Source organism: Aythya marila (genome assembly GCF_965140915.1).
Source record: "Aythya marila genome assembly, chromosome: 1".
Taxonomy (NCBI): domain Eukaryota; kingdom Metazoa; phylum Chordata; class Aves; order Anseriformes; family Anatidae; genus Aythya; species Aythya marila.
In genome coordinates, this window is record NC_139042.1 from 103,900,354 (window position 1) to 103,928,124 (window position 27,771).

The 27,771-nt window shown below is 42.0% G+C and overlaps 3 protein-coding genes across 3 annotated transcripts in view; 1 reads left to right on the forward strand and 2 right to left on the reverse strand.

The window, feature by feature from the left end:
• Positions 1–4,422: 4,422 nt before the first annotated feature.
• Positions 4,423–7,376, reverse strand: MIS18A (MIS18 kinetochore protein A; the record flags this gene model as incomplete). The annotated part of the gene is made up of 5 exons (XM_082762005.1): positions 4,423–5,204; positions 5,792–5,885; positions 6,707–6,829; positions 6,988–7,054; positions 7,142–7,376. 5 exons carry the CDS (start codon positions 7,374–7,376, stop codon positions 5,127–5,129), a joined length of 597 nt encoding a protein of 198 aa, XP_082618131.1. The 3' UTR covers positions 4,423–5,126.
• A 238-nt stretch (positions 7,377–7,614) lies between these two features.
• Positions 7,615–23,502, forward strand: MRAP (melanocortin 2 receptor accessory protein). The gene is made up of 3 exons (XM_082768040.1): positions 7,615–8,176; positions 13,274–13,373; positions 21,203–23,502. The coding sequence occupies exons 1-3, from the start codon at positions 8,071–8,073 to the stop codon at positions 21,315–21,317; spliced, it is 321 nt and encodes a 106-aa protein (XP_082624166.1). The 5' UTR covers positions 7,615–8,070; the 3' UTR covers positions 21,318–23,502.
• URB1 (URB1 ribosome biogenesis homolog) overlaps positions 23,418–27,771 on the reverse strand; it is a gene marked incomplete at its 5' end in the record, with an annotated part of 48,464 nt that continues 44,110 nt past the window's right edge. The window contains one exon of the mRNA XM_082768026.1: positions 23,418–27,290. Within this exon, the coding sequence (XP_082624152.1) occupies positions 27,085–27,290 (206 nt within the window). The 3' untranslated portion in view covers positions 23,418–27,084. The remainder of the gene's footprint in view (positions 27,291–27,771) is intronic.

The following is a 27,771-nucleotide window of genomic DNA, read 5'->3' on the forward strand; positions in this document are numbered from 1 at the left end:
TGGAAAAATGTAACAGCAAGCTCTGTTATTTTAACTGGACTGGTAATAGCTGCTGCTACTATTTTGCATAATTGTTAAAGCGCTAATTACAGTAACAATACATTCCAATTTTTGGCTCCATTTAAAAGGAGCCAAGTGTTCATTCTAGGCATAACATTATCAGTTCTTGTTCATCCGACCATATGGATATTGAGTAAAAACCTACTAGGATTTAGCTCATTTTGCTGTTTTCTTTGTTATTTTTTTTCCCCACTGAAAATTTTCATTGAATGATTTTCTTTGACTTTCTCTTCTTTTCAGTTATGGAATGTACTTCCTGCAATCCTTTCTTGCCCTGAAGGCTTGTGAGAAGGGTTTTCAAAGGACTGGCTGCTTTTTATACAGAGAACCTGACACGTACCTACACTTCAGTGCCTGCTCTGGTGTTGTTCCCCATTCAGCTGCAGTTTGTGAGAATAAGTATTTTATCCCAGAAACAATCTGCTATGTCAGTCTAGTCTCTGGTAACTGTATCAGACAGTTTGCCCATGTACACAGCACCTAAAGGAATGCGATGTTCAAATCTCTCTGGAACTAAACTGACTCAGGTGCTTTGCTCCTTTTGGAATCCACGCGTCTATTTTTGTCCTGCTCACTCCCACAGTATCAAGCTTTCCTGTCAGGATATTGTGTGCCAGTTTTCTCTTTACCTTCTGTTCCTTCTGCTCTGGCACATTTTCTCCAGTTCAGGCTCTCTTTCCAACTTTCTCTATCCTATCAGTGTTGAAACGGAAAAGGAGGAGGAAGAGTCATTAAATGGAGGTGGATTTCCAGCTAGTGGAGTCTCAAATCCTAGATATGGATAATCATCATGCATTAGGGGATTATCGAGGAGTGAAGGTCTCCCACCGAATGCTTGTTTCAGTTCACATATTTACCTCAGGTGTCTAAACAAGGATGCTGCCTTTAGTCATAAAAGGAGCCCCTTTCCCTGCATGTGGAGGACAAATCATCCCTAACGTCCCAAACCTCAGTCAAGAGGTGCTCTCCTTTTTCCATGAGCATTCAGGGTGCAGCCACAGAAATGCCTCCATCTTTGTCTTGGTTCCTCAACATGCATCCACCCACATTAATTCCCCCCTGCCAAGTGAAATCTCTCCCAGCCTTGAGTAGCATTTTTGTTTTGAATTTGCACTTCACTTTCCTTGTGTCTTCTCAGCTATCTTTCTTGCTACCTTAGTCTCTTCCCAGAAAGTCTGGGCTGGTTCTGTGGTTCTTTAAACTTAACAGCAGCAGTTACCATTTTCAGCCCACAGCCAGTGCTGTCTGCTGGGCCTCTGCTCTAATACATCTCACCATACACTGTGTACCTACCTGTTCCCTACACTTTTTTTTCCCAAATCCATCAAAAGTCTTGTCCAAAACAAGAACATTATTTTTGGCTCATTTCCTACTCATGAGTTCTATTGGGTTTGTTAATGAATCAAAAGTTATTCAACAGCCAGAAGAGTTTTTAGACCATCACCTTTTAGGCCTCTCCCGAAACCAAGAGCTACAGCTACCACATGGAATAGCAGCCACAAGCTACCAGAGGCAGTAGAGAACATCTTTGTCGGCCACTCCATTTTCTTGTCAATAAAGGAGTTGCTGTCCTCACATTTGGTCCCTCACGTTTCCTAGGCCCTTACTGACAAATACGGCTGCGCTGCTAAATGCTTTCCAACCCCTTCAACAGTAATTCTACATGGCTAATGACTACCACATTAATTACTGCATTCGCCCCAGCCTTGAGACAATTAAGGGCCACAGTAGGTTAGTTGTCACCCACACAGAAAGGGAAAGCATACTGGATATTTTTCCTCACAGCACGTGCAATTCACAGGGCTATTGCCAAAGCTGACATGTGCTGCTGCTTTACAAGGAACTTATCACCAGTGGAAACTTTGGGCAGTATCCTTTCATATCATAAAAGTGTTTATCTCAAAAATTAGCATATATAAAAAGGAGACAAATCATCGCTTTTTCAACCAGAAATAAATCCCCCTTTTTTTTCTGCAGCAGTAGCTAAACTGTCTGGAGGTGCTGGATGGAAGAGTTCCTGTCAGCGTTACCTTGGCTAAAGAAACAGATGTTTTAAAAATTGTTTTATTTATTTTTAAGCTAAAAGTAGTTAGGTATAATAGGTACTTCAGGCATTGACAATGTAGCAAACAGTGCTCAACAGTCATAAATGGAATGATAGGACAAGCAGAAGTCTGAGTCATGCTTATTAAAAACTGAAATTAGGCACTCTGCAAGCAGTAAGATGAGAAACAATTCAAGACCTGCTCTTCGTCTTGAACATGACCTATTCACTAAAATAGAGCTCACCTGTCTATTCCCCCCCTTCAGATACAGTTTATAGAAGCTCCAATCTCATCTAAGCCAATTCCCAGTTTTCATCTTTCTTAAGCATATGAAGATGTTTAGCATACCTGTATCAGCTTTCATTTTATTAAAATGAATTAAGTTCTTTAAAAATGTATTAAAAAACTGCAAAGAACATATGCAACAGGATCCATTCATAAATATTCTTTATGTACTGGATGTACTGTCTTCCCCACTCCCAATCCTTTCCTCCTGGTGTATTCTGTACATGCAAAGTTTTGCTTGTTGTTCTTATCAGTGCTTTGGGAATTGTTTTCAAGTTACAGAAAAGCATTTTAGAGTTTGAATCTACCGAAACCTCAATTTTTAATTTTCAGAAGACACATTATATCACTTCCCTCTCTAAAGAGCACATAGAATAAGCTGTAAAGTAGTTATATTTGAAACAAATCCTGCCATATTAACTGGGTACAGAGTTTAAGAACTCGAGAAATGAGGTGGTACGTTTTTCCCCTCACATTGCATTAATGCATAAAGTGCCAGGGACTGGTATCAGGAAACACACCATAGGGCATGCAGAACCACAGTTAAACTTCCTATTTATCCTGTATTAGAAGGTAGAAACTGGGCATAGAGGGAATCACCACCCAGTAAATACTGCTTATTAGGCAAGGAGAGATACCTTATATGTGACTATACGCTGTCCATCATGCTGGCTCACTAAAATTTCAGTACTAGCTTGAGTTGTTTAGGCAACTACAGCTTTCATTAGTGTCTAAGAATGGTTCACTGGCAGGATTATATCTTTTGGGTTCCTCCATCTGCAGATATTTTTCCCATAGTAGCTAGAAAAGATGGATAGTTATGAAATGTACATGCAAACGAGCAACCATTTCTTCTTTTGAATGCTTGCTTACATATATACATTTTACTTTCATTATGCATAGTAGATAATTAGCATGTCTCCTATGTATTACTATCTAAACAAATCACAGAAGGAACTCAGGTGACCAATATGTTTAGGAAATAGCTCTCAATCACAGTTAGCAGCCCTCCATGTTTAAACTACAGGTGCTGCGTGAGGATCAGCGGACTTGGCTCTTTCCGTCAAGGGTACAACTAAATGCTTATATGTGTGCTGGATGTCATTTGATGTAAGAACACACTTGGAAACCACACCAAGGCTGACATACATTAGTCTACTCAGTCTCTGACCTCAGAGCACTAGTTTGGACATCAAATAGTTAGAAAAATATTAAGTTCATCTTTGTGTCTTGCTGCTTGTTGGTTGGAGGACATTTTAAAAGAAGACAGCGTAGTTCTTTGTCGTGGTCTTTGGTCAAAAACCTTGAGATGTTCATATCTGAAAAAAAGGAAAGTTCCATTGAGATCCTTATAAGCTTAGCTCGCACCCCTGCTCCCGTAGTACTTAATACAAAGGAAATCCACGTATTAGAAAACATGTGGAAAGAGGATTATGTCTGAAAAGGCAGGCTTATCAAGCCATCAAGCTAGCTCTCCTGACAAAAATGTATTCACTATACCGTGAAAACCAACAATCCTTAATTAAAAGGCAGAACAGTTTATGGCTCTCTTCAGCTACACAGAAAGAAGTCTATGGTGTAACTGAACAGCAAAATCATGCTTCGGAGGAAGCTGCCTCACAAAGGATACTAATTTGATTGGAAAGATTAGTGCTTGTGACTTAACACCTATCATGAAATTGCTATAAAGTGGTTCAGTTACTTGAACATGAAAGGCTAAGAGAGACAATCAGAACAGGCCAAATAAAATGCTACTTCAAAACAAAATAGAGGAAAGTAGAAGATAGAGGGTAGGGTGTTAGAAATAAAGAAGCTTTCAGAAAATACTTACCAGTGGGAAGAAGAATACGAAATTCACTCCAGGCTTTTGGAGAAGACTTGAAAATTAGTAGTAAAGATCAGTTTTGGGTAATGGGGAAAAGAAAAACAAAATTATTCTTCCCTTAGACTGTTTTCATTTACTTTTCTTTTGTTTTATTGGTGAAAAAAAGTTACTGAACATGAACACCATATCAGAAACCCTAATGCCTAAATACACAGAAGAACAAAGTAAAAGCCAAAATATCTACATTGAAACAAAGTAATGACAACCCCTCTTAATTAGCACTGAATTCACTGCTCGAACACACACCAGCCTTGTTTGTTTTCCTTCCCTTGAAGCTGTCACACATGACCTTCAGTATTGAATGGAAAGCCATTTAATCAAATGCTCTTAAAGCCTTCTTTACAGTTATTTCATTTTAGCCTTGAGCTTGCAAAAAATGTTACTGGGCCATTTCTGTCTCTGAGCACAGGTCAAGCAAAGGTTTGAGAGACAAGAAAATAACATATATTGCTACTTCACCTGAAGTCAGAGGTGTTTTTTTTTTTTAATCAGTTAGGAAAGATACAAACCCAGTTCAGCAGATACAGGTTTACAGTGAAATCAGGAGATAAATGCTTTGCTGTCAGAGGTAAAAATTTAAATAAATATTTACATATGAAACAAAAGTCTATACAAACAAACTCTTCCTGGGGCATTCTCTTTAACGGAGAAGGCACTCATCAGTGGTGAAGAACTGTTGCAGTAGAACAACGCTGACTACAGCAGCCACCTCTGTCTTTCATTTCTTTGCTCAGTTTTCACAGTGTTCCCACAGATTCCAAAGTATTAGAAGGACAAGTTTCACGCGTATCCTTCTCCAGCAGTTTGTTTAGATGCAGGAAGTTCTCTTCCAAAGATTATTGTGAAGAGAATCAGACATCGTGAAGAGATTCAATACTCGATTCAACAGCAGTCAGTCTTGCCTCCAGAGCCTTTAGTATGGTGTCTGCCTGTAAAGTAAACATGGAAAGATGCCTGGTTAGAAACAGAAATCAACAATACAAAAAACCATGCGTAGATGCCAGCATTCCATTTTCAGAGGCAATCTGATTATGCTGTGCTCCCAGCTATCCCCCAGCTGGGATCAGAACCTCTTTGTGTAGCAAAATACCACTCCTTACACAGGATCTCAATACAAAGTAAGAGCAAAAGCAGGAAGTCAGTTTAAACGCAAGACAATCCTATAGAAGAGACACGATTAAAAGCTAAATGAAAACGTGAAGGTTAGACCTGATGATCTTTCAAGGACCCAGGCTGGTCTATGAACTGCCAAAGTCAAGCTGTCTTTCTCATTACGGACAGATCTAAATCTAATCTAAAGCTGTATTTGATAAATAGAAAACGCTAATTAATGTGAAAACTAGAAACGAAGTTACTGAAAGCCTTAGATAACAAAATAGCACAAAGTGATAGCATACGTTAAAACCCACAGCGTTGACCTGGATGAAGTTATAGGTTGCTCTGCAGAAACAATTTAAGGATATTAGCATTTCACAGTGTTGATGTACACAAAGAATGATGCTAGGCTAAGTCTTACCCTTTCTAGTGCTTCTTCCAAGGCAGCTCGACTTTCCAGAGTTAGAGGTTCTTCATCAGTAGCAGCCTGCTTTTCTGAAGATCCTAAAATGTAACTGATACGCTACAGTTTAGATCATGCACTTTTCACTCTGAAGGCAGAAGAATGAGCGTAAGATTCATCCACCATTCTCGACGATTACAAGATTACAGTTAATACACTAGCACAGTAGAATGATTCCAGCAACAACAACAACAAAATTTAGTCATCTTGCAAACAAACTGTTTGGTGGAATGAAAACAGTTTTAAGTTCAAATAGTAATGCTCAGATAAAAGGTAAGAGTGTGGGGACTGAATTCTGGATGTAGTTATTGAGGAACAATTTAAGACCAGTTTCAAGTGCTACAAATCAGATAAAACCAACATAACAGCAGACCTTCATTTTCCAGACACTTTTTGACTGTAAAATAGTTACACAGGAGTATAAATTAAGCCCCTGTGCTTGTGTTCTCTGCTGATGACACACACCTCCAATGGTTTGGAGCCAGGCATATTGTGTATTACCTATGACTGCAGGTAGTCAACAGATTGCAGGTATTAGCTACGACTGCAAGGTCTTTTTCTGTTGTCTAGGGTAGAGCACGTATGTACTCACTTCTGAGAAAGTGAGAAGGAACCCTGCTGTGTTGTTTACAGGAATTTTCAGAGGTGGTACGCAGTTTCTAATACTGGTGACCCTGATACTTTCCTTTTCTAGGACTTGTCTAACATTACACAGATGGTGCAGCTACAACTTCAGCGCCACGACGCTAGCAGCAGTAACACAAGGTGCAGAAACAGCTCTCTCTATGCATGCTGAGAACGCTAACAGCAGCGTCCTTGAATATGACGCCCGGAGGGTGAGGTTTATCTTAGCGAGAAGAATCCTGCCTTTACCTTTCAATCGAGTCAATGTTGAAACAGAACAAATCCCTCTTGTAGTCCAGATGTTTCGGGGTGCACCTGTAGATGCTGCCGAGCGTCCTGGAGCAGCCGGAGCAGAACAACGTCTCAATCATGCTTTGAGAAAAAAAAAAAAGAGCACGTAACATTTACACAGGAAGGAAAATAATGACAGAAAGCCACCTGTGCCCAACTTCATCCCAAACAGGGCTCATCCAGGGTGACTTGGGGCATTCAGGGCTTCTTCGCGCCCGCCCGCCGGCCCCGCGCCTCACCATCCGCACTCTCCGGGCCGCTTGGACAGCTTCTGCTCCTTGTCCACCGAGACGCTGGCGGAGGCACCTGCGGGGAGGCGGGGGGGGGTAGAGCTGACCAACGGCCGCTAACGGCCGCCAACGGCCGCTCCGAGGGGCCGCTCCGGGCACTCACTGCGCAGCACGACGCAGCCCGTCTCCTCGTCGTTGGTCACCCAGCTGAGCGTGTCGCCCACGGGCCGCTTGCAGCCGGCGCACAGGAACACCATGGGCATCAGGTCCTCGTCGCCCTCCGCCTGCCCTGCCGGCGGCGCCATCTGCGGCCGCCTCCCCCCCCCCGCCGCCCCCACGGCCGGGTCCCGGCCGCCGCCCGCCTCCAGCAGCGAGAGCGACGAGTCCAGCTCCGCCATGCCCGCCTTCGAACTGCCCGCGCCGGAACTGGCCGTGACGCGCTTCCGCCCGCCAGCCGGAGCCAATCCCCTCCTTAGAGGGGCGGGGACTCTGCGCGTAGGCACGCCTCATTTCCATAACCACGCCCATCCCGTTTTATGGCCACGCCCCTCGAGGGCACCTCCCCGTGGTGGCCCCGCCCCCTCCCCAGCCGCTGCCCGGGGGCAGCCCCAAAATGGCGGCAGGGGCTGTGGCTGTGAGGTGAGCCCCGTGTGGGGCGCGCCGGCCCCTGTGAGGGGCGCCTCGAATATTGCACCTAAGCACGCTGCTCACAGAAAGTCCCCCACACAACCTCTCCCCCGTAGCTCCCCAGGGTGCCTCGTTGGTTTCTCAGTCTCCACGACACCGTTGGCACGCGTCCATCCCATCGCCATGTCCCCGCCAGCCCCAGGCACGCTGAGGAACACCCTAACAGCCCTCCGGGGAGCCAGGGTCACGCCCGAAGGCGGCTGTCCCTCCTCTGTCATGCACCAACATTAATTTCTGCCAAGCACGGTCCGGCACCAAGGCAGTCCTTGAGCTGCGGGGTGATTTACACAGGCATCGCTTACGCAACCTCTTTCTGAGGGCGCTGAAGCACAATGAGGGACAAAAAAAAAAAAAAAAGTATTTGGTTGGAGTACTGAGCTGGTTTAAAATGCACTCCCTCCTGACATGGCCAACAGGACCAACTCGTCAGAGTACTTTTGGTCCTATGAGTATTACTGGGATTACATAGACCCGATCCCAGTGGATGGAAGGAAGCTGAAGGTTAATAAATGTAAGTAACGCTGACTGGCAAGTGCTGATCCAGCACAGCGGGCAAAATGTGGCAGAGCTTGTCGCACTGACTTGGTTTTGCTTCTTTGTAAGAGAGAGTTATGTGTACATGGTCTGCATGGACGGGTGTCTGCTCACCCAGCTGCCTTACCTGCGCTGTGCCCTAACAGCACTAACTGCTAGCAATGCCGCTCTTTGCTTTGCCTCACAGTGCTTCAAACTCTAAGGCTGCTGCTATTAACTCTTATTTAGAAGGACAGATATTTTTCTTAACCATTTGCTAAGTATAAACCTTACACTGTGCAAATCTGTAGTGTGGGGTGTGAGCTACCTGCTTGCTGCTCCCAGAAAAGTCAACTACATGAGCACAGGTTTTTTTGTAAGACTATCCTGTTTTGTCTTGGGATGTATGGCTTACATTACAACTGATAAATATTTAAAACCTTGGTAAAGGAAGATGTTTGTGTTTCCACTAGTCAGGAACAACAAGCTGAAAATATATTCTATTGTTTTTCCTCCCGTGATTTACTGCTACTGAATTGTAAGCAGTAATATACATTATCATCAAAACACTTGTTGCCATGAAAGCTGATTCTGCTGGGTTTAGGAGTTTATTTTCAAAGTGCCTAATGTGACATAATATTCTCTGAATTCAGCTGGGGACAGCTAATTCAATTTCACACTTGGTTTTGCACAATGGCATGTATTTTTGCTATTATTTAAGTCAATTTTTTTCTAATGTAACTGCATTGGTTTGGGTTTACTAAAATAAAATCAGTAGTGTCGTGAGGGATTAACTGAAATGGGTATAGCTGGATGGATTGATGAAGATCAGAGGCGACCATATAGGCATGTTTGAGCCGCTAAGGCTATGGGCAGCACTCTCCTGGGATTCCCATCAAGTCTCTCCCTGTGGTTGTATCCTTGTCTGAGTAATACAGCTGTGGGCTTTACTGGTCCCTATTCAGTTAGCTGAAGACAACTGCAACTAAATGGGTATGGGAGTCACTGCCTCTAGAAAAGCTTTTTTGCCTGCTCTGAGGAGCCTAGCATTTGTTGCCTCCAACTTTTGGTACCAAGAGCAACATACCTTAAATAAGGTGGCGTAAATACCCCCAGCCTTCTGTATATAAAACCCTGCTCCAGAATACTGTAGAGCAACATTTGGTGCTGCTGGGAATGGGCAGGTTATGAGCAGCTTTACACCACTTTTCTAATTCTCTTAATTTTAAAGTTATGGCAGATAATTGCCCCCAGGTTCCTCCAGGGAACCTCTGAAACACCAAGTTTAGCAGGCTGTAAGTCCCCTGTATGTGGCTGGACTAGCAGAATTCAGGAATCTCAACATTATTATTTTTTTTTTTTCCTCCTCATTAATAGCATCTTTTTAACATTTGGAATCCCTGATATATCAGAGAGGTGGAGGTGGAGTTTGTGTTGCAGCATTTCCCTCCGTAGTCATTTGTAGGATATTACTCTTTACCCAGCTGCTTGTTTTCTTGAAACTTGTGGAAGTTCTGCTTCTGTGAGAAGACGCTCCCCCTCTGTTAAATTTTAATTGAAATGCATTGATAGTTTCACAGAGGAAATCACCACATACCTATTTGAGTGCTTGCGACTGATCTCATAAGCCTTATTTCAATTAAAAACAAAACAAAAGAACCAAACAGAGTAAACCTTTCTCTTACTGATTTTTTTCATTTGTTCTCTCACCCTGAAGACACAGAGAAGTCTGACACCTGTCAGGTCTTTTTGTATTCTGAGGAGGTGACTTATGTGACCAGACTGTGTGTTTACACATCCAGTCTGCTCCTTCAGCATCTTCAGCTCATTGACTGAATAACAAAGGAGTGGAGGCCTCCCAGATATAAAATTTCCTACAAGTTCCTACAGCTGGTGGTTGAATAATGGAGGAAGAACACTGTGAACGAAGACCTCTACTGACCAAAAAGCTGCAGGCAGAGATCGTGCCCTGTTAGGCACCAAAGAAATCGCCCTTAAGCTCAGCATTGAGAAACAAGTCTGCAGGAAACCAGGCTTCCGTATTTCAGCTGCCCATCTCCCAGGCAAAGAAGAGAAAGAAAGAGGAAATAGCAAGGTGTGGGATATACTATTTTTCCCCTCTGCAGGCTAATGTTAAGGCAATTGGTGTCCCCTGGGGCGGCTGCTTATGTAAGGTATTTCTAGGCAGCATGCCAAAACGGAGCTCTGCTCCGTGATTTGTGTCTTTAAAAAGCCCACATTGGCTGTATCAATCTCTAAATTCCAAAAGTTGGGTTTGGTTTCCTGATAGGCAGGGAAGTTAAATTGATGGTTTGGGGGTTTTGTGCTTCTTATAAAAACAGACATTTTTCCATGTCAGCCGTCCAGGAGGAATGGACATACTGCGTCATCTTAGTACTTTTATTCTTCCTTCTCCAAATACCGCTGGGACAGCAAGCTATAATAATTTTGCAGCTGGTTAGTTTCTTCCTTGCTTTGAGGAAAAGGGCTAGTCAAGCAATGAAGATACTTTGTAGGTTTTCCCATCTTTACAAAATCTTTACGTTCATATATTTTCAAAAGCTGCTGTTGGGATTATCATCGTCATATGCTTGGAACTCTGTAAACAAACTAGATTCAGCAAATCCTTGCCTGTTGTGCTGAAGACAAAATGAGATAATTTCTCTTTAGATAGGGCCATAAACATTCCAAGTTTGGCAAAATGTGTGATATCTCCAATATTAAAATATCTACTGGATATTCCAGAGGGCCTCTGGTGATTGACTGCAGTGGGACTTGAGCACTTGTTTAGGTGCATTGCAGAATCCACCCAAATAAATTACACGTTTGTCATAACCCTTGGGATGGAGTGATAACTCCCTAATTCAATCTTGCCCTATATATATATATATATATATATATATATATATATATATATATATAATTTATTTATTTATTTAATATAAAACAGAGACCTGAATCTCTGCACTTTCTTTCCTCTGTTATGTGGCCTGTCCCAGAAGCATGGTGAGAATGTGTTTGTCTCATGAAAATGAGCCTAAATCCAGCTATAAAGACTTGGTCTTGCTTTCTGTTAATAGCATTGTGTACTTCTATCCATTTTGTATAAAAATAATAAAAAGCTTAATTGGCCCATGAACTAATAGGATATTTAAAACAAATACACACCCATACAAACGGTGACTCTAAAAGTTAGCACTCGGAGAGCATTTTATAGATTGTTAAAATATGTTATCCCAGTTCAGAAAAATCCTAATTGCAAGGCTTTAAAAACAGTCGGGAAGTTTCTGTTTATCCCTCTTGAGTTCAAATTTCCCATGAGATCTGAAACAAATTCGATTAGCTTCAGTGAATTCCATGGATCATACTAAAACTTCTCTTAAAAGGTGAAACTCAAATAGCTGTGATATAGAGGGCTATAAATTCCAACTCTGCACTTCTGTCCGCTTGGCTTTGAGCACTTAAATACTGAGCTTTTCAAAATATTTCTAGATCATGAGCTTTTTGGTTTTGGTTTAGTCTTTTTAAACACAAGTCAATAATTTTCCCCTGAGGAGCTGAGACTGGCCAGTAGCACCCAGTCACTGAGTCCCTTCATTTTTGGAAGAGTAGGACAGAATATTGGCCCTCACATCCTAATTTACCTTCCTCTGAATTAAAGCTCAGTAAAACTTCATTTAAGAGGGGAAGAATGAAATAAGCCGATGCTCCAGAAGTCATTTTGCACATTCTCATTTCTCAGTATCCCAGCCAAAACTGAACTCTCTGATAAGAGTTCCGCTGGGTCAGCTCTAGTTTAAGGTTTAAAGGAGCTGGAATAACTCCCCCTAATCTCTTGGTGGCTCTGATGACAACACGTTCTGAACTTTTTCACAAAGAAACACCTAATCAAACATACTGGACCTGTTTCAAAGAACATGAATGTTTTTTGTCCTTTGAGATAGAAGATTTATTTTATCCTGGTCAATATTTGTCTCTGGAGTCAATGACCCTTCTTTTTCACCTCAGTCGAAGTGGGTAGCCAGTGATGAATTCAGGGCATTTCTCGGCTTGTGCCCAGCCCAACTCACAACCTTTCCAAGGCTTTAACTGGGAAGTTCACCACTGCACTGATCCCAGGAAGGAGCATGTTGAACCAGTGACCAAAGGTGCTACTGGGGCAGGAGCAGATTCATCCCATCTAATAGCAAGCCTATAACTGAGGCAGTAATTTCAGCAGCACTGCAGCCTTAATTCATTAAGGACCAGCTCCCAGAATTGCTTCTGAGACCCATTAGTGCTATTTTTTTCCTTTCACTAATTTAAAAAACAAACAAAATCAAATTTTCATCTGAATCAGAGATAACAGCAGTGGCAGGGCCTTAGGTTGGTTTAAACCAATTCTGAACACGTACTGCAGTGCTAGGAATCCACTTACTGGTTCCTTACAGAAATCAATCCTGGTAAAGTAGGCTTCATTTTGAACAATTTCATGATGATGACAGAAGTATTACAGCTGGGCAGGGGACAATCCACAGTCTCTTCCACTGGACTGTTGTGTTAGGAGGGTCACGAGTGCTTTTCAACATGCTTTCCTGTGTGAAAGTCCAGCATTTCCTAGTAGAAAATATTTTCAAAGCTAGAATTCCCTCCCTAAAAGCATCCTCTTAAGGGTCACGTGTAGTACCTTTTCACCTGAGGGCAGGATGTGGCTGTGCACTGAGCAGTAGCAGCTCAGTCTTGAGTACAGCACTGTGGTTTTGTAAAAGGAACTGTATTCCCTATGAACAGCCAAAATGGAAAAACATCCTAGGTACTCAGGATTACCTTTCAAAAGTATGCATAGTCCTAGTCACCATCACACTTACTCCATTTTTTCCAGCCTTTCCCCAGCCCTGGCCATATACTGTCACAATAAATTGCCAGGAGGCTCTTAAGACTTTTAGCAAATTGGCACTCACATTCCCCTCTCTCGGGGGCTTAATTAAGTTGAACTAGTTCCATGACACACATGATCATAAACTATACGCTATAAACTATACAGATCATAAACTATATTGCTGCATTTCGCATTTGCTGTGTTACCAGTAACAGAATTACTGTGTTGTGTTCACAGATTCTATTGTCATAGCCTTTTGGGTTGGACTTGCTGCCTTTGTGATGTTTCTTTTCCTTATTTTGCTGTATATGTCCCGCTCTGGATCAAGTCCAGTAAAGTAAGTACAATCAGAAGTGAAGTAAGTATAGCTAAGTGTGATCAAACTATCTGCATGAACCATTCATTCACTGCTTTGAATGATCCAGCAATTACATTCAACATTTATAATTGCACACCGAGATGACACTTGTGATGTTGTGATTTGGTTTGAGTGCCTCTCAACCCACTGCTACTCACTGTTGGTATTAATCACCTGGATAAAAATAGGAATTCGTAACTGTTGGGGTTTGCTGATGAGAGAAAGATGGGGGAAGAGGAAAGCACAGGGACGGGCAGAGAGGCCTGGTCTACCTGGTGTGTTGGCAAACCACACATTTTACTTATGCCAGTTATCAAGGCTGTGTATTATAAACGTGTCTGCTTTACACACAGAATGAGGGAGTACCCCACGTAAAGCACACCCAGGAAGGAAGTGGGAATAATGATGGTAAAGTAGGTGGACATGAGCTCCCAACGCAATCCTGTAAGACTTGATTAAGAGAAAATTTACCAGTGAGATCACAAAAGTAATAATCCTATATGTGGCATTGTTTAGACCATTCCAAGAATGCCGTACGTGTTTTAGAATGCACTCTTTAAAGGGGGTTTTAAAGAAATTGGGAAGAATTGGGGAAAAAAATGAGATCCAGAAAATACATCCTATGGTGAGAGAAATATACTCAAATCAATTAGTTACTCAAGGAGCAGCGGCTCAAGGATGCTGGTTATGAACTATCTGTTTCTGTCTTTAGAACAGCTTTTAGTGCCCAAGAGCCCGATGAGAACAATCAAAGGGTAAAGTGTGGTCAAGTATTAAAATGCAATGGCTGGAAGCTGCTGCTGCTCAAGCTCGCCTGTTCCGCATGTTTTATCTGAGGGCAGTGATTCACTGGAACAATTTAGAGTGGTACATTAAGTTGGTTGTGAATAATTCTTTTTTTGCTTGATGACTTAATGTCTAAAAAACACACAGTTGTATTCATCCCAAAATTACTGTGAGGAGTCAATGGGCTAATGCTCTATGCCCTGTTGTGCAGAAGCGTCTTTCCTGCCTGAAATAAGTGAGTAGCTCACTCCCTAAATACTTTAAAGTTCTTGGAATTTAAATTAACTCTGTGAAAATACTGATGTATAGCTCTCTGAAGATCTAAGCTTATTTTATATTCTTTTCTTGTTTGGCAAATCCTGCCAATAGACAGACAGTGCTTTCCTTCCCAAAGGGGGCCCACATCTGAACTGCAGTCCTTCAGCATAGTAAGCCCTGGGTAAAACTACAAACACACTTAGTCAGAGGCAATATTAATCATTTGGAAGTGTAGTTGTGAAATGACTTGAAGCACCTGCCAACCACGAGCACGTAGCATTCACAATACCAGTCAGTTTAGGAGTGAAATAACATGGTTCAACTGGGTTTTCTCTTGGGCCAGAATCTCCTGGAATTAGCCTCAGGCCATTTCCCTGCAATTAATGCTTACATTCTGTTACTCTTACCTTGGTAACTTAATTGAAATTTCAGTAGAAGTACTATTCACCACTAGGGAGACAGAGATGGGTCAAAGCTAGTGAGCAGCCCCGTAAAGCATTATGATAATTTTCAAGCTCAGAGTGTGTGCAGTACATGTAGCTCTGTAGGAGGGCATCTAGATTTACAGGGAGATCCCAGATGGGCATGTTAGTGTCAGCCAGACTTTTTTACAGCTGGGCTTGACAAAACAAGGAAATATCCACCAGTGGCAGATAGGTGGAATAGCTAACCTGTTTTAGTAGAGTATTTCCACCCAAAGCCTCCGTGGCTGAAAAGAGACACCGAGTAAAACCCCCACTGGACAGGTCTGTCCCCAGTTCTCTAAAGGATTACAGACCCTGCCCTGTGAAGAACCAGGTAGGGGCTGCTCGGGTACCTGTAGGGGATGCAGACACAGTGCCCACGGATGTGCAGCACCCACGTGCTGAGTGGGAAGGTAGTTGTAACGCTGCCTGTCAACCTGAACTTTGTCTAAGGACAGGTTTCTGTTTGCAGCTTTCTACATTTGGTTTGCTTTGTTTGCTGCTGGGTTTTCTGGCAAACACGTTTTATGCAAACAGGGATGCATTTGCCCACTGCTCCTCCTAATCTGATCAGGACACAGAAAATTCAGCTCAGCAAATTAGGCAGAGGTTCAAGATTAGGTCACAAACAAGCAGAGGGAAGCAAGGGTGTAATATAGCAGTAAAAAAAAAAAAAAAAAAAAGGAACACTAATAGTCTAATTTATTGGCACCCTAAGGCCTCTGGCATGCTCACAAAAGGTAACAGCAACAATAAAAAAGGCAACTTGCCCAAATAAACCACAAAGCAGGAGGCAAGCTAATAATACAAGAAACACATGGAAATGGACATAAAATTACACGGTAACAGAGGCCTGTTCCCATTAATCTGCTGTTACTGAAAAAAGTGGCAGAAGACTGTACGCATGAATATCTCGGTGTGTTTAGATTTTTTTTAGAAGTATCTTTTTAAAAATCACTTCTATGTTATGCTACTGAATTAAGTGCTGGGCTTACAAATATCTGTCTTCATCCCCAATATGTTCAGTCTCGCCCACTGAAAGCTGTTGTGACCAAGGAGGTTTTTGTGGAAGGCCTAGGAATCATTAATGGAAAGCAGTATTGGATGAGGTTTGCTTAGGGCTTTAAAGCATCCTGTCTTATCAGTTTTCTATGCTTAAAATATACTGGGAAAAAAAAAATAAAAATTAAACCCTCCAAATTTGCTCTTTTGGATTGAGTTCCATTTGTTTTCTAACCACCTGCTCCAATTACTCTTCTCTTCATTTCAGCAATAAAACATAGTAAAAATTCTTCCTGTTAGCTTCCACCATCCTCCTCTTTCTTCTTCTTTTTCTGTAATCCATTCATTATCATTGGCATGACTATCAACTATATTCAGCACGGCTATCTCCTTACTCTTTTGCCATGATAATCATGACACCTTCACCTAACAAATGTACATGTGCGTCACTGGTCAAGGCTGGGGAACTTTTACCTTCACAGTTTCTGTGTTCATCCGTCTCTCTGTCAAACCCAGGGGCACATAGGACGTTATGTTCTGTTTCAGCTTGCTCAATTGCTTGGTGAAACAAGCATGCTTTCACATCTGAACATTTATAGGAGCATATCTTCTTGCTTTCACTTGTCCCCAGTTGACCGTCAAGCAAACCCCTACTGCCATAGGTCAACTGTCTTTATCGTCAGCTGGATCTCTGTGGGGTCCCTGAGGATTACATTTTGGCATTGTACGACATGCAGTGATCATCTCTCTTCTACCACTGTGTACGCCGATGTCTTAATATGTTGGCAAGGCCATGACATCTGCCACAGGATAGTCTGCTGACTTTTAGCTGCATACCCATACAGAAAAGAAGTCAAAGTGTCTTCCGATAGCCGTATGCAATGACTAGATCTACTTATTCCACAGCATAATCCTGAGATGCTGAGAGGTCCCGGACCCAACGCTGTGGTCTGATTGCACCACGCTCTTCTCCGCAACACAGAATGGTTTGGTGCCAAGTCCGATGAGCAAGCTCAAGGGAGGGGCGAGGGTTGATCCTTGCAAGACAGCTGCAAGAAAGAATCCATGTCCTAGTCCCTTTTGTCACTGTTATGCCATCCCTACAAAAAGAAAGAAAAAATGGTTTGGGACCAATTATTTCAAATCCATTAGCATGCCAAGGCAGTTACCACACTGTTGTAATCAAGAGCCAGCACTAACATTTACATAAACTGTATTTCTTACAATCCAAAATGATATATCCAAGTGATATATATATATTTCTGTTCTTATGAATATTTAGTGATACAGAAAATAGGGTTAGTGGCTGGAAACATCTGACTGGAGGCTTGAACGTGATGCAGATAACACAACTTCCTTGTCCTCTCGGGGAAAACCTGTGTTCCCACTGCTGGCTGTGCATCCCTGACGGCCTGACTGAGGCTTCTGTGGACATCCAAAGTCTTCAGACAACCACTTGCCTCACAGACAGTGTAATAGGGGAGGAAAAAAATGAAGATCTGCATATCTGATCCCTTATCAACACTTCTTGCTGTCATGGTAGCCTCAGAAGGGGAATCTGCCAAGTGGCTCTGGACTCCTTGGCAGCATGAGCCTTGTGGACTCTTGCAGTAAGAAACCTGACTCAGTGTTTTGATATTTTTCCCCCTAACTAAGACCAACTTTTACCTGATATTGCGGAGGCATACAGTAACATAGCTTCGGGATCCCTCTTGCCAGACAGAGATGTGTGACTTGGCTTTAAAACACTTGTTCTGCAGCCAGCTATTGTCTCAGTTTGCAGGTGAGGGCTTCCTTCACGGACAGACAGATACCACTGCTTTGGTGGACAGACTGTACAATGTCCGTGTGCTCTTTCAATTCTCTGCTCCATCCAGATCAATTGCAACAGCTGCTTCATTCCTGGAACTGGGGAACTAATTTGGATATTTGGCAGCTCAGGGATTTTGATCTGTAGGACAGAAAAAAAAAAAATAATCTGTGGTAATATCCTAGATCTCATATGAGGGCAGATAATTTTCCTTTTTTTTTTTTTATTTATATATATATCTTCAAGATTGAAATATGCGTTAGTGAACAACATACCCACTGTGTCTCTCTTACAATAACAAAAAGTACCTATTCCTGTACACAATGGCAGTCAATCTGATACTCAGGGTGCCAGATTATATTCCTCCTGCTGACAATAAGAAGTGTCATAGCTCTACTTGGCCATGCCACCTTGTCTTTGGGGAGACGAAGTTCTTAATAATACCATAGTAAGAAGATCATCATGAGAGGTACTTCTCTGATAAAGCAGGTCATGCTCTGCTCCTGTTCTCTGCTTTCTTCAGCCCTCTCTCTCCTGTATTTAGGACAGATAAATTCTTAAAGCTAGCTTCCCATATGCAGTGTTCCTGGGGATCTATCCCAAATTTTCCCTGGTACAGTTTCTCAAACAGCAGATAATAAGTTTTCCTCAAGGCTCTGGTTTCAAGGGATGAAGCTGTCTTTCACACCTCCATCGTTAGGAGAATTTTCTCTTTTCATGCTGACAGACCCAGATCCTTTTCATGTGAGAAGTTGTCAGACCCAGAGGAGCACAGGCTGTTAAAATGGTTAGCTGTGAACTGTCAAAGCTGGTTACAGGACTTCAGTCATCAGAACTCAAATTACAGGGTCTTCACAGAACAGCATTCCCGCTGCTGCCATCAAAGGCTGACCACCTGGAGCACGCTCCATACCTCTTGGCAGGCATCTTGGCTCTGTCTGATGTGACACTGGTACAGTGGTGCTGAGGTTGCTCAGGGAGAACTAATCTCCAAGTGAAAAATAAGTCTGGGGTTTTGGTTAGCACCAGCCAGAGTCTGCATGTGCGTGTGAACTCACAGACAGGAAGAGAGATTGCTTACGAGTGATCAGGGTCCTTCCAAAAACCACATGCATGATCACTGCAGATAGACCAAACTATACTAAATATATGAAAATTTAGAATTATAGTATAATCTACTACAGGTTTTCAAAGATCAAGTCTGTCTCTGGAAGTCCATAAATACAGAATATTGACTCTACATTTTTTTCCTTACTATCTCTAGCTTTTCTGTGCTGTCACAATTTATTGTTTTTAAGGAGAGCCATTTTTGAAAAACCTGCAGTTCTCAATGAAGATTATTATTGCCAGGATTGAGGCTTTAAAATTAATTTTGTTTGAATAGGTCCATCTTACCTGGCTGTCCAGTCTGTACTATGACTCTTTGCTCTTCATTGTATTGTTGTATCTTGATGTGCAGCTTTCTTTCAGAGTGATTTTACACGTGCTTCCAGATCACTGATGAAAATGCCGAGATGCACCAGGTGCCTATGGAGCCCAGCCTGGAACATCCACAGCCAGTGATCATTCTCCAGTTACTCTTTGAGAAGACTAGCTCACTTAACACCTGTTTAACGGGTTTGAGGCATACTTCTTTTTAAAGAAATCAATACAGAATATTACTTCAAATGCCTTGCTGCAGTTCAGATAGCTCACATACATGCAACTAACTTTATCTTCCAAATGGGATTCCCCTAAAGAAATGAAATCAGCCATGTTTCACTATCCTTATCTTTCTATAAAACCACACTGTTGGGAATTACTTTTTTTGTCCCTTGGAATACTTGTTCAGTTGTACCTTATCTTAGTTTTAATTCCATGATTTTTTCATTTTGCCTGGGGCTGAGGTCAGTTACATTGGCTTGTAGTGACCTGGCTTGACCAGTTCACTCCCTTTGGGTACTGGGACACCAGGGCCCTTCCATCACATTTCATCTCATCACATTTCTTCACTGTTCCAAGGGTGGTTAAAGATTAACAAGAGCCAGCCAGAGCTCTCCTCAGACAGTTTGCAGATCTCTGGGAGGCAAGTTCTCCCGCTGATTTAAGAATATGGATAGCTAGCTGATGATGTTCAGCTGCTTAATGGACTGGAAAGAAAGCATCCCACTTTGGTAAGAGTATTTTTGTCTTGCTTCTGTCAAACAGAGAGAAGAGAGATCTCTTGAATATGCCTGCATCACATCAAAGCAAACTCCAAGTCCACCTGCCTCCATCCCATGGTGGGCGTATTACTGAGACTTTGGGGTTTTGTTTTATTTATTTTTGTAATTACCGTTAAGCAAGATCCCTGCTGAATTAGTTTTGTCAGGAACAGATATTTGAAGCTTTCATAAGTAATTAATATAAATTCGAAGTTACAAAGTTTATATTTTCCTTCCTCAATATTATTCAAAATAATTATTTCCCATACAATTATTTTCCCAATTTTGTTACTTCTGTGTAACCACTGAAACAAACGTAGCTTTTAGTCAAAGATCCCCTCTTTTTTTTTGTCTTTTAATCTGTGGCACCAGGACATTAATAAGACTTTTCAAAAAAATTTCCATTTTCACTTATACTTTTGGGTTACATTTTTCTTCCCAATGTAATTTTCCTCCTCACCTTTGAAGCCCTAAGAATGTAGTACTAGTTGGGATCATCTTGTGTTTAGCCATACAGAATGAAATTTACTGCTTTTAGCCCAAAGCTATCTGCCATTTATTTTTTAAGGGCGATGTTTGGGAAGCTGCTGGGAAGAGGAGACAGGGTATGCTCAGCTGTTCTCATATCATCATCCCCTACACCCCACCACTAACTTGATTTTTCTGGCAGAACCATAAATCTTTGCCATGTTATTTGTACGCTGAAAATTTCATGCTACCCTTGTCCTATCTTCTTTTCCTTGCTCAGATCCCCACCCCTCCTTAAACTGCCTTTTCCCAGTGCTAGTGCCAGGGAACCTCTCCCAGACATCACACATCCCTCTTGCTGTTGCCCCCAGTGTAAGTGGCTCTGTTTCTTGTACTCTCACTCAATTTACACATCACTCCTAACCCCCTTCCCTTCCAGGACCAGCTGTGAGAGGTCCCTTCACTCTTGCTACAGAACAAGTCACAGCAAAGTTTCTGGTTTCCTCTTTAAAAATCCAGCTAAAGAACTGGATCAAGGGCTTAAGGGCTGGACTGAAGGTCCAATGTTGAGTGAGGGAGTTCACCAAATGTGACTCACAGCTCACCATTTTGCTGTTGGTCACACTCTATTTGCAGGTAAGGACATAATTCTGATGGTGGATAAAGAGGGCTGAAGTCCAGAAGCAACTCACATGCTGGATTCAATGTCTTTTGAGTTGGGAGAACCATCATCTTTATTTTTAAAACATTAATAATGTACTTGCTTATGAAATTGCTGCTATCTTCCAAACTGTGTTCCCTGATAACAGTATATTTTTTTTTCTTTCCACATTACAGACAGGTGATTGTAGGGAACCAGGTAGAAGAAAGCAGTTCCAACAGTGAACAGCCTCACTGCGATGACCTCAGCAGCCCATACATGGATGAGGTTGCTCCTGGAACACCTAACTAACTCCCTCTCAGATGAAATTGGCATTCATGGAAGTACCTCAGTCTGAAATAAAACTGGAACGGGTTAAACAAAAACAGCTGGACAGTTCTCCTGACTCTAGAGAAGATTATATCCTTAGGCTGCAGCTGGATTAGTTCAGGAAAAGAAGAAAAAAAAAAAAAAGAAAAAAGATGTCTTTCAACAAAGACTGAAACTGATGCCTAAAAGGAAGCACTAACCACTGTATTGGAGCACTGTTGCTGCAGTTGCCTGATTAGAAGAGCATTTTAGATTCTGATGACTGCAAAATCTCTCTCACTTAAGTAAAGATTCAAAATCATCTTTCAATTACGAGGTGCAATGGGTGTGCTGCCTGCTGCGTGATTCTCATTAACACCCATTTGGCTGAGAGCAGATTTGCTCCTCCAGCAGAAAGCACGTAGCAGTTACACCCCATGTCCTGCAAAGAGTTCTGCTTTGCTTACCTGAGCGCACGCAGAGCCCTCTTATCCTCAGGGGTGTCTCTGCAGCATCAGTCTTCACTCGGTTTTCTTGCTGTGAAAGAAACCACCAACACATTGATCAGGCAGCACAACATTGTTTATAGCCACAGTGACACAAGTCATCTATTTCTGGCTCTGTCCTCAGCTCGCAGTCTCATCAATTGCATCTTAGAGACATCTCCACTTGGCCAGCCTCTGAAAAATAAGCAGTAACGTCAAATGCAACATCAACAATAAAACTTTGCTTATGGAAGGGTTACATCTTGCTCTACTGTCTTAAAGCTCAGCAGTTCCCTCAAGGATAGAATATGCTTTGTATTTATTTTCCTATTGCAAAATTATATATATTTGGGTTAGATGAAAATTATTAAAACACTGGTTAGCTAGAACAGCGTTTAAAAAGCTATTGGCAGCATTCATTATCTCAAGTGGTTGTGTCTTCCTGAATAAACTCATTAGCTTTAGCAGTTGCCCAGAAATAGTTTTGCTGCTAATAGCCAGTCCCCTTTTGCTTTCTCTTGGAATGGCAGGTGACAAAGAAACTGAACAGTCTCGAAATGGTATCTTAGGGCTACAGCAAGCACGGTGCCGCGATTGCAGAGTCGGGCTGTGGAAGGCAGCAAGGGCTGGAGTGGGTAAAAGACCCCACAGCGAGCTGCTGGGCTGAGGACCGCACACAATTCATTCAAAACCTGAGGAAAAACTTAGAAATTTCACCTCGCCAAGCAGGCAGCCACAACTCCTCCAGTGAAGCACTGCCAGAGCGGCCGCATGCTGCGCAGGGAGCGCGGGCTGCGATGTTAGCAGGGAGCGGGTGGGCTGGGCTGTGGTAAAAAAAGCCTCAAATGCAAGAGACAGACCAAACCACCAGGCATGTATTTGTGCTGAGTGTTGTTTTCCTTAAAAAAAAAAAAAAAAAACTCAAATTTTTTAAATCTCTGAGGTAAACACTTCTGCAGTTTACTTTTTGAGCAAACCAACTACTACTTTGGTTAGGCGTGAAACCCTATCAAGGCCTCAAGTCTACCAGGTCACGAACAAGTGGAGGAAACAAGGGGAGACTGCAGGAACTGAAGACATTACATGGACAGAGATGTGTCAGAGAGACGAAGTTTTCCATTAATCAGCTCAGATGGCCTTCCCCACCTCTCAGATATGCTTATCTCTTGCTGCTTCACACAGGACACACAAATAACAGTGGTGGTGAAAGCCAGACTACCTTCTGTTTAGCAAAAAAGTTCCCCTTGCCTTAAAGGGGGGGAGAATTTCTCCCTGGTCAGCACCTGTCCTACCGCAAGTCGTGTCTACCTTGTGTCTACAATCACACCAGGAGGCTGAAGAAGACCTCACCATCTCAACCCATTTTCCTCCTCAGGGATGCATCTGCCCTGACCTAGAAATCCTCTCCAGCAGCAGGACTGGCTCCATTGGCTCCATCCTCCTCCTCGCTGACTTGTGACAGACCCCACACCTGCTTCTCAAGAGCCTCCTTTCCACAGATGGCTTCCAAGGGGATTTCTGAAATGTCCTGATGCTCCCATTCGTAACGAGGAGCATTCTTGCAGTAGGCACACTGAAACACGTATGTGGTATGTAACCACAGAAAAGGGTGTTAGTGCTTTTGTTTTGTTTTGTTTTTGTTTTCCTATAAAATTATCTGGAAACGTTCACAATGGCTTAGGAATTAAAAGATTATGATTACTGCCTTTTTTTTTTTTTTTTAAATACAAGATAAAATAAGCAAAATGCAAGCTTATTTTACATGTCTAACTCGGAAGGAGGGGAGAGAAATGCATTTCTTGCGGTGACATTTCTATACACACCCATTTCAAGGCCCTTTCAGTGCTCTGCTGTTCCCAGTTAGTGCTTTTATTTCCCCTTCCCCCAGACTCCTCAGTTAACAGAGGCCTTCCCTCTGTAGCCTGCAGCATCCTCACCCTCTTGAGAATGCTGCAGCCATCAGCCAACAAGGCATGACCCAAATCACCTCATGCCGCAGGTTCAAATAGTTGATGACCATAAAAATCCTACCCCAAAATGCACTGCGCCCCCCCTCCAAGACATGATACAAGCAACTGAGCCCGGTTGCTCACAGTACGTGAAGCCCTCCTACCATGTCAGACGTCTCCTCACCTGCACGCCAGCACCGTGGGGCTGAGGTCCACTCAAACCTGAGGAGCCCCACCTGCACTCAAACCTGCAGGTACCTTCTGTACATACCTCGTACCTCAGGAAGCAGCGTGTCTTTGGGGTTGTTGCCTTCACCAAATTCTTGTCAACTTTGAGGAAAAGGCTTAAAAGGCCTGTCCTCATGGTGATTTCTGTGAGGGTATGCCACTGGGCCCACTGCAGGGCATGCTTCTCATCACAAGGACATCGAAGCAAATAACTTGCACTAAGCTGTAGGAACTCCTTGTTTTAAAACACAGGCCCATACATGGGGCAAGCTTTCCACTTCTGAATCCTCTCTACAATTTATTTTATTGAAGCATATTTTTTTTAAATGACTCACCGTGTAATTTATTATAATGAATTTTGAGCATGTTGGCAGTAATTCACACACACAAATCATTCAACTGCTAACCATCTGCTTTTTTAAAGATATTTGACCATTATTTCCTGAAGGACGCCGTAATAATCTTTTAATTGCTACATTACTACAACACATTGAAGCTCACAGAAGCAGTGAGAGACTAATTCGTTTCTAAAAGTTCCCACATGCAGAGCAGCATTGTCTTTACTGAGAAGCAGATATGAGCTATACATTTTTGACATGAGAGGCTGGCAGCTTTAAATTGTTAGCTTATTTACATGATTTTTGCTTCCAAACCAACCATAAAAAAAAGTGTATGAAGAATACTCTTCTCCAACCTTGAATGTTTTAATAGCAATGTTGGAGATACTAACAAAACACTAAAAGCCAGGGAGACATCAATCAATACTGTTTTTTCCAAACATTTAAGGCTATCAGAAGACCATCATTTAAATATGCACCCTCATGGCAGGCTCACACATAATTAGCCTGCATTTAAGAAAGCATACTGACACACAAGACTGGCTCTAGGTGCAGTCGTGGTCTCCTCATGCTACTGTACACTTCTGTAGCACCACGCACCTTGTCAGCTAAAGCCAGCTGTAACCTTGACAGTCATCCTACTTATTGTAGCAGTGACAAAACTGTGTGCAGACATCGCCATTTCCACTAACAGAGGGAAATATCACAGTGTGCAAATTGTTGTTTAACCAGAAGTAATTCAGCATGCCCATTTGCATGTGATGCACTTATTTCCAGAAACAGATCTGAACTCACAAATTGCTCTTCCACGTGGGTGAGCTTCAACAAATGAATTCTGCTCTGGCCAGTAACACAGTTGCACAATTTTTTGTAAAGCAAACAGGGCGTGGGAAAGGGTATTACAAGGCACAGAGGTGCACTCTGCAAAACAGCCTGGGCTTGCAACTTGTGGAAGACTGTAACAAAGGGGGTGTTGCACTCAGGGTTTGGGTTTTGTTCACTTGGAAGGGTCTACAAGTACATCTACTCCTGGTCAGTAACACATTAGATATTGTGATGGGTTGACTCTGGACTACAGGCAGCTCCCACCCAGCTGCTCTCCCGCTCCCCCTCCTCAACAGGACAGGGGAGAAAACAGGATGGAAAAGCTAAGGTCATAATTAAGACAGGGAGATTGCTTACCAGTTGCCATCAGAGGCAAAACAGACTTGACAGGGGGAAAATTCATTTTATTTATTGCCAATAGATTTGGGCAGTGACTGAATTTCTCTAGTCCCATGTGAAAACACATTTCTGCATTGCAGTCTTTACATTGGTTGAATGGTTCTATCTCATTTCTTACATTCTCTCAAACAAGTCATACTATAAACCATTGCTAGATGTCTCTCAAGACAGCTGAAAACTCTTTCCCTGCATGTCATGAGTGCTTTCTGTTACAGGCAGATGAGATGGCAAGACAGCTTTCCATTTAGCTCCAGTTCTAGCCACTTATTTCATATTTTGGCACTTGCAAATCCTTTGGTTTCATTCATCTCTTCATTTTGTTTTTTAAATTAAGTAGAAAACACCTTTTCATTGCAAAGAAAATTTCTTGATGCCACACTCTAGGGATTCTGTATCAATATTATGTCACACTTTAGCCTCTAATGGGCTTGCAGCATTTTCAAGATGTATTTTGCTATTTTTAAACCAAGCCTTCAAACAGATATTATGGCTTATTTAAGAGAAAATATTTACATGCAGAAGCAATCCTCATTATTTGCATCTCACGTTCTTTTATTCTTTGAAAAAAGCACATTATATAAATAACACAAGGAGTGTGCATTTCTGATTTTTTTCTCTAGTACAGAATTTGTACAAAGCACCTAGGCACAGCACGTTTTCATGAGTCAATTTAATAAATCCTGTTTTACACTTCAAAGGCTCAACTTCAGACCCTGCGTGTTTGCATACCTGGAATGGTTTATTATCTGCCCTCAAGGCCATGTTCAAGAAATATGTATCAGATTTCACAGAGAATTTCCAATAAAAAACATGTATTATCAATCAGCAGCAAGTCATTGGAGTTTTAGTTCTCTCTCTCAGCTTTTCAGAGTGGAGAGAAGAGAGGTCTTCATTGCAAGTTCCAGCAGTGGTGATGGTCAGGACTTTTTTTTTTAAATAAAAAAATATGTATATATATTAAAAAAAAAAAAACACACACGCACAAAAAAAACAGAAAGCCGAGAGAAAAAATGCTTTCAAAAGGAATTGAAAAAATGTAAGAATCCTACACCATCATGATGCCAGTGTTCAGCATCTTGTCTTTGTACCGGTTTTATCATCTTGTACCATGAAGGAAGCTGGGTTCTTCAAAAAAATAGTAGATCATCACGGCTAAACTCCTGAATACTTGTTTGCACTTATACTTGACTGTGGTGAAGTACTGCAGTCCTTTTCCCCATCTTACATTGGAGAGAGGATGGAGACTGAAATAGAGTCCAGAGGCAACACATTCATCAGCCCTTTTTGGTTCTTCAGAAAGTTAAAAGTGGTGTAAATGACATTCAGTACCCTTACGGTTGAAGAAAAAGGAAAATTACGGCTTTAATGTTCCACTGAGAGATGATGAATACAAGTCTTCCCCCCTGAGTTTGCACACAGTAATAAAATATTGATCTTATGACAAAGTAAGTTAGATTTGTATGAGGAACAGTTCAGAAGGGTTTCATGGCTCACAGCAATGATGACAGAGCATATAACATTAAAGACTAAGTGTCAGTTCACTGAATTAATGCCCCAATGTAGCCGAGTAAAGGGTTTTGCAAAGAGGCACAATAGTTTCTTCTCCTTGTTTATGAGTTTCCATGTCATCATTGTTTAATTTGTCATCTGTATTACTGCAGATCAATTTGACATGGGTTATTAACATATCTGGCTCCTGTGCTCCAAGCCATATGTCCCCAATGTAAACAGAAGTCAGGAATACACAAACAGCTGTGGAAGAAAAATTAGAGAAAAATCAGAACAGATATGCTTATATTTCCACATTCACAATACCAAAATAACCCACTTTACCTCCAGAACTATGTTTTACTAACCCTTTCCTAGATGGAAAATGTGGGTTTTTTGCTCATAGAAAGCCAACGATCCTTCCCATAGTGAGGAAAGAAAGTGGTTTCTTGTTAGCACACCCTTCTGACAGGTTTAAATGAAAAGCTTTGAAATTTGACCTGTGTCTTTCTCTATCAAATAGGAACACTGAGCAGTACACGGATCATAACCCACCTGGACTTATTTGTTGCAGACTATTTTGTCCCTTGGAGTTGTGTGTTATACACCTCACCGAACTCCATTATAATCCTAGAAAGGAAAGTTTCTTCCAGGGAGTATGACTACTGTACTACCAGAAATCCCTACAGTACAGCCACGCTCTGTGCTACCAACCCACATGGCCACACCACCAGAGATAAAAATC

Bases quoted from the DNA above. Each gene is read 5' to 3' on its own strand.
- MRAP (XM_082768040.1), top strand. From the start codon at position 8,071: ATGGCCAACAGGACCAACTCGTCAGAGTACTTTTGGTCCTATGAGTAT. The intron at 8,177-13,273 runs GTAAGTAACGCT...TTGTGTTCACAG, and splicing joins GAAGCTGAAGGTTAATAAAT to ATTCTATTGTCATAGCCTTT. The intron at 13,374-21,202 runs GTAAGTACAATC...TCCACATTACAG, and splicing joins TCTGGATCAAGTCCAGTAAA to ACAGGTGATTGTAGGGAACC.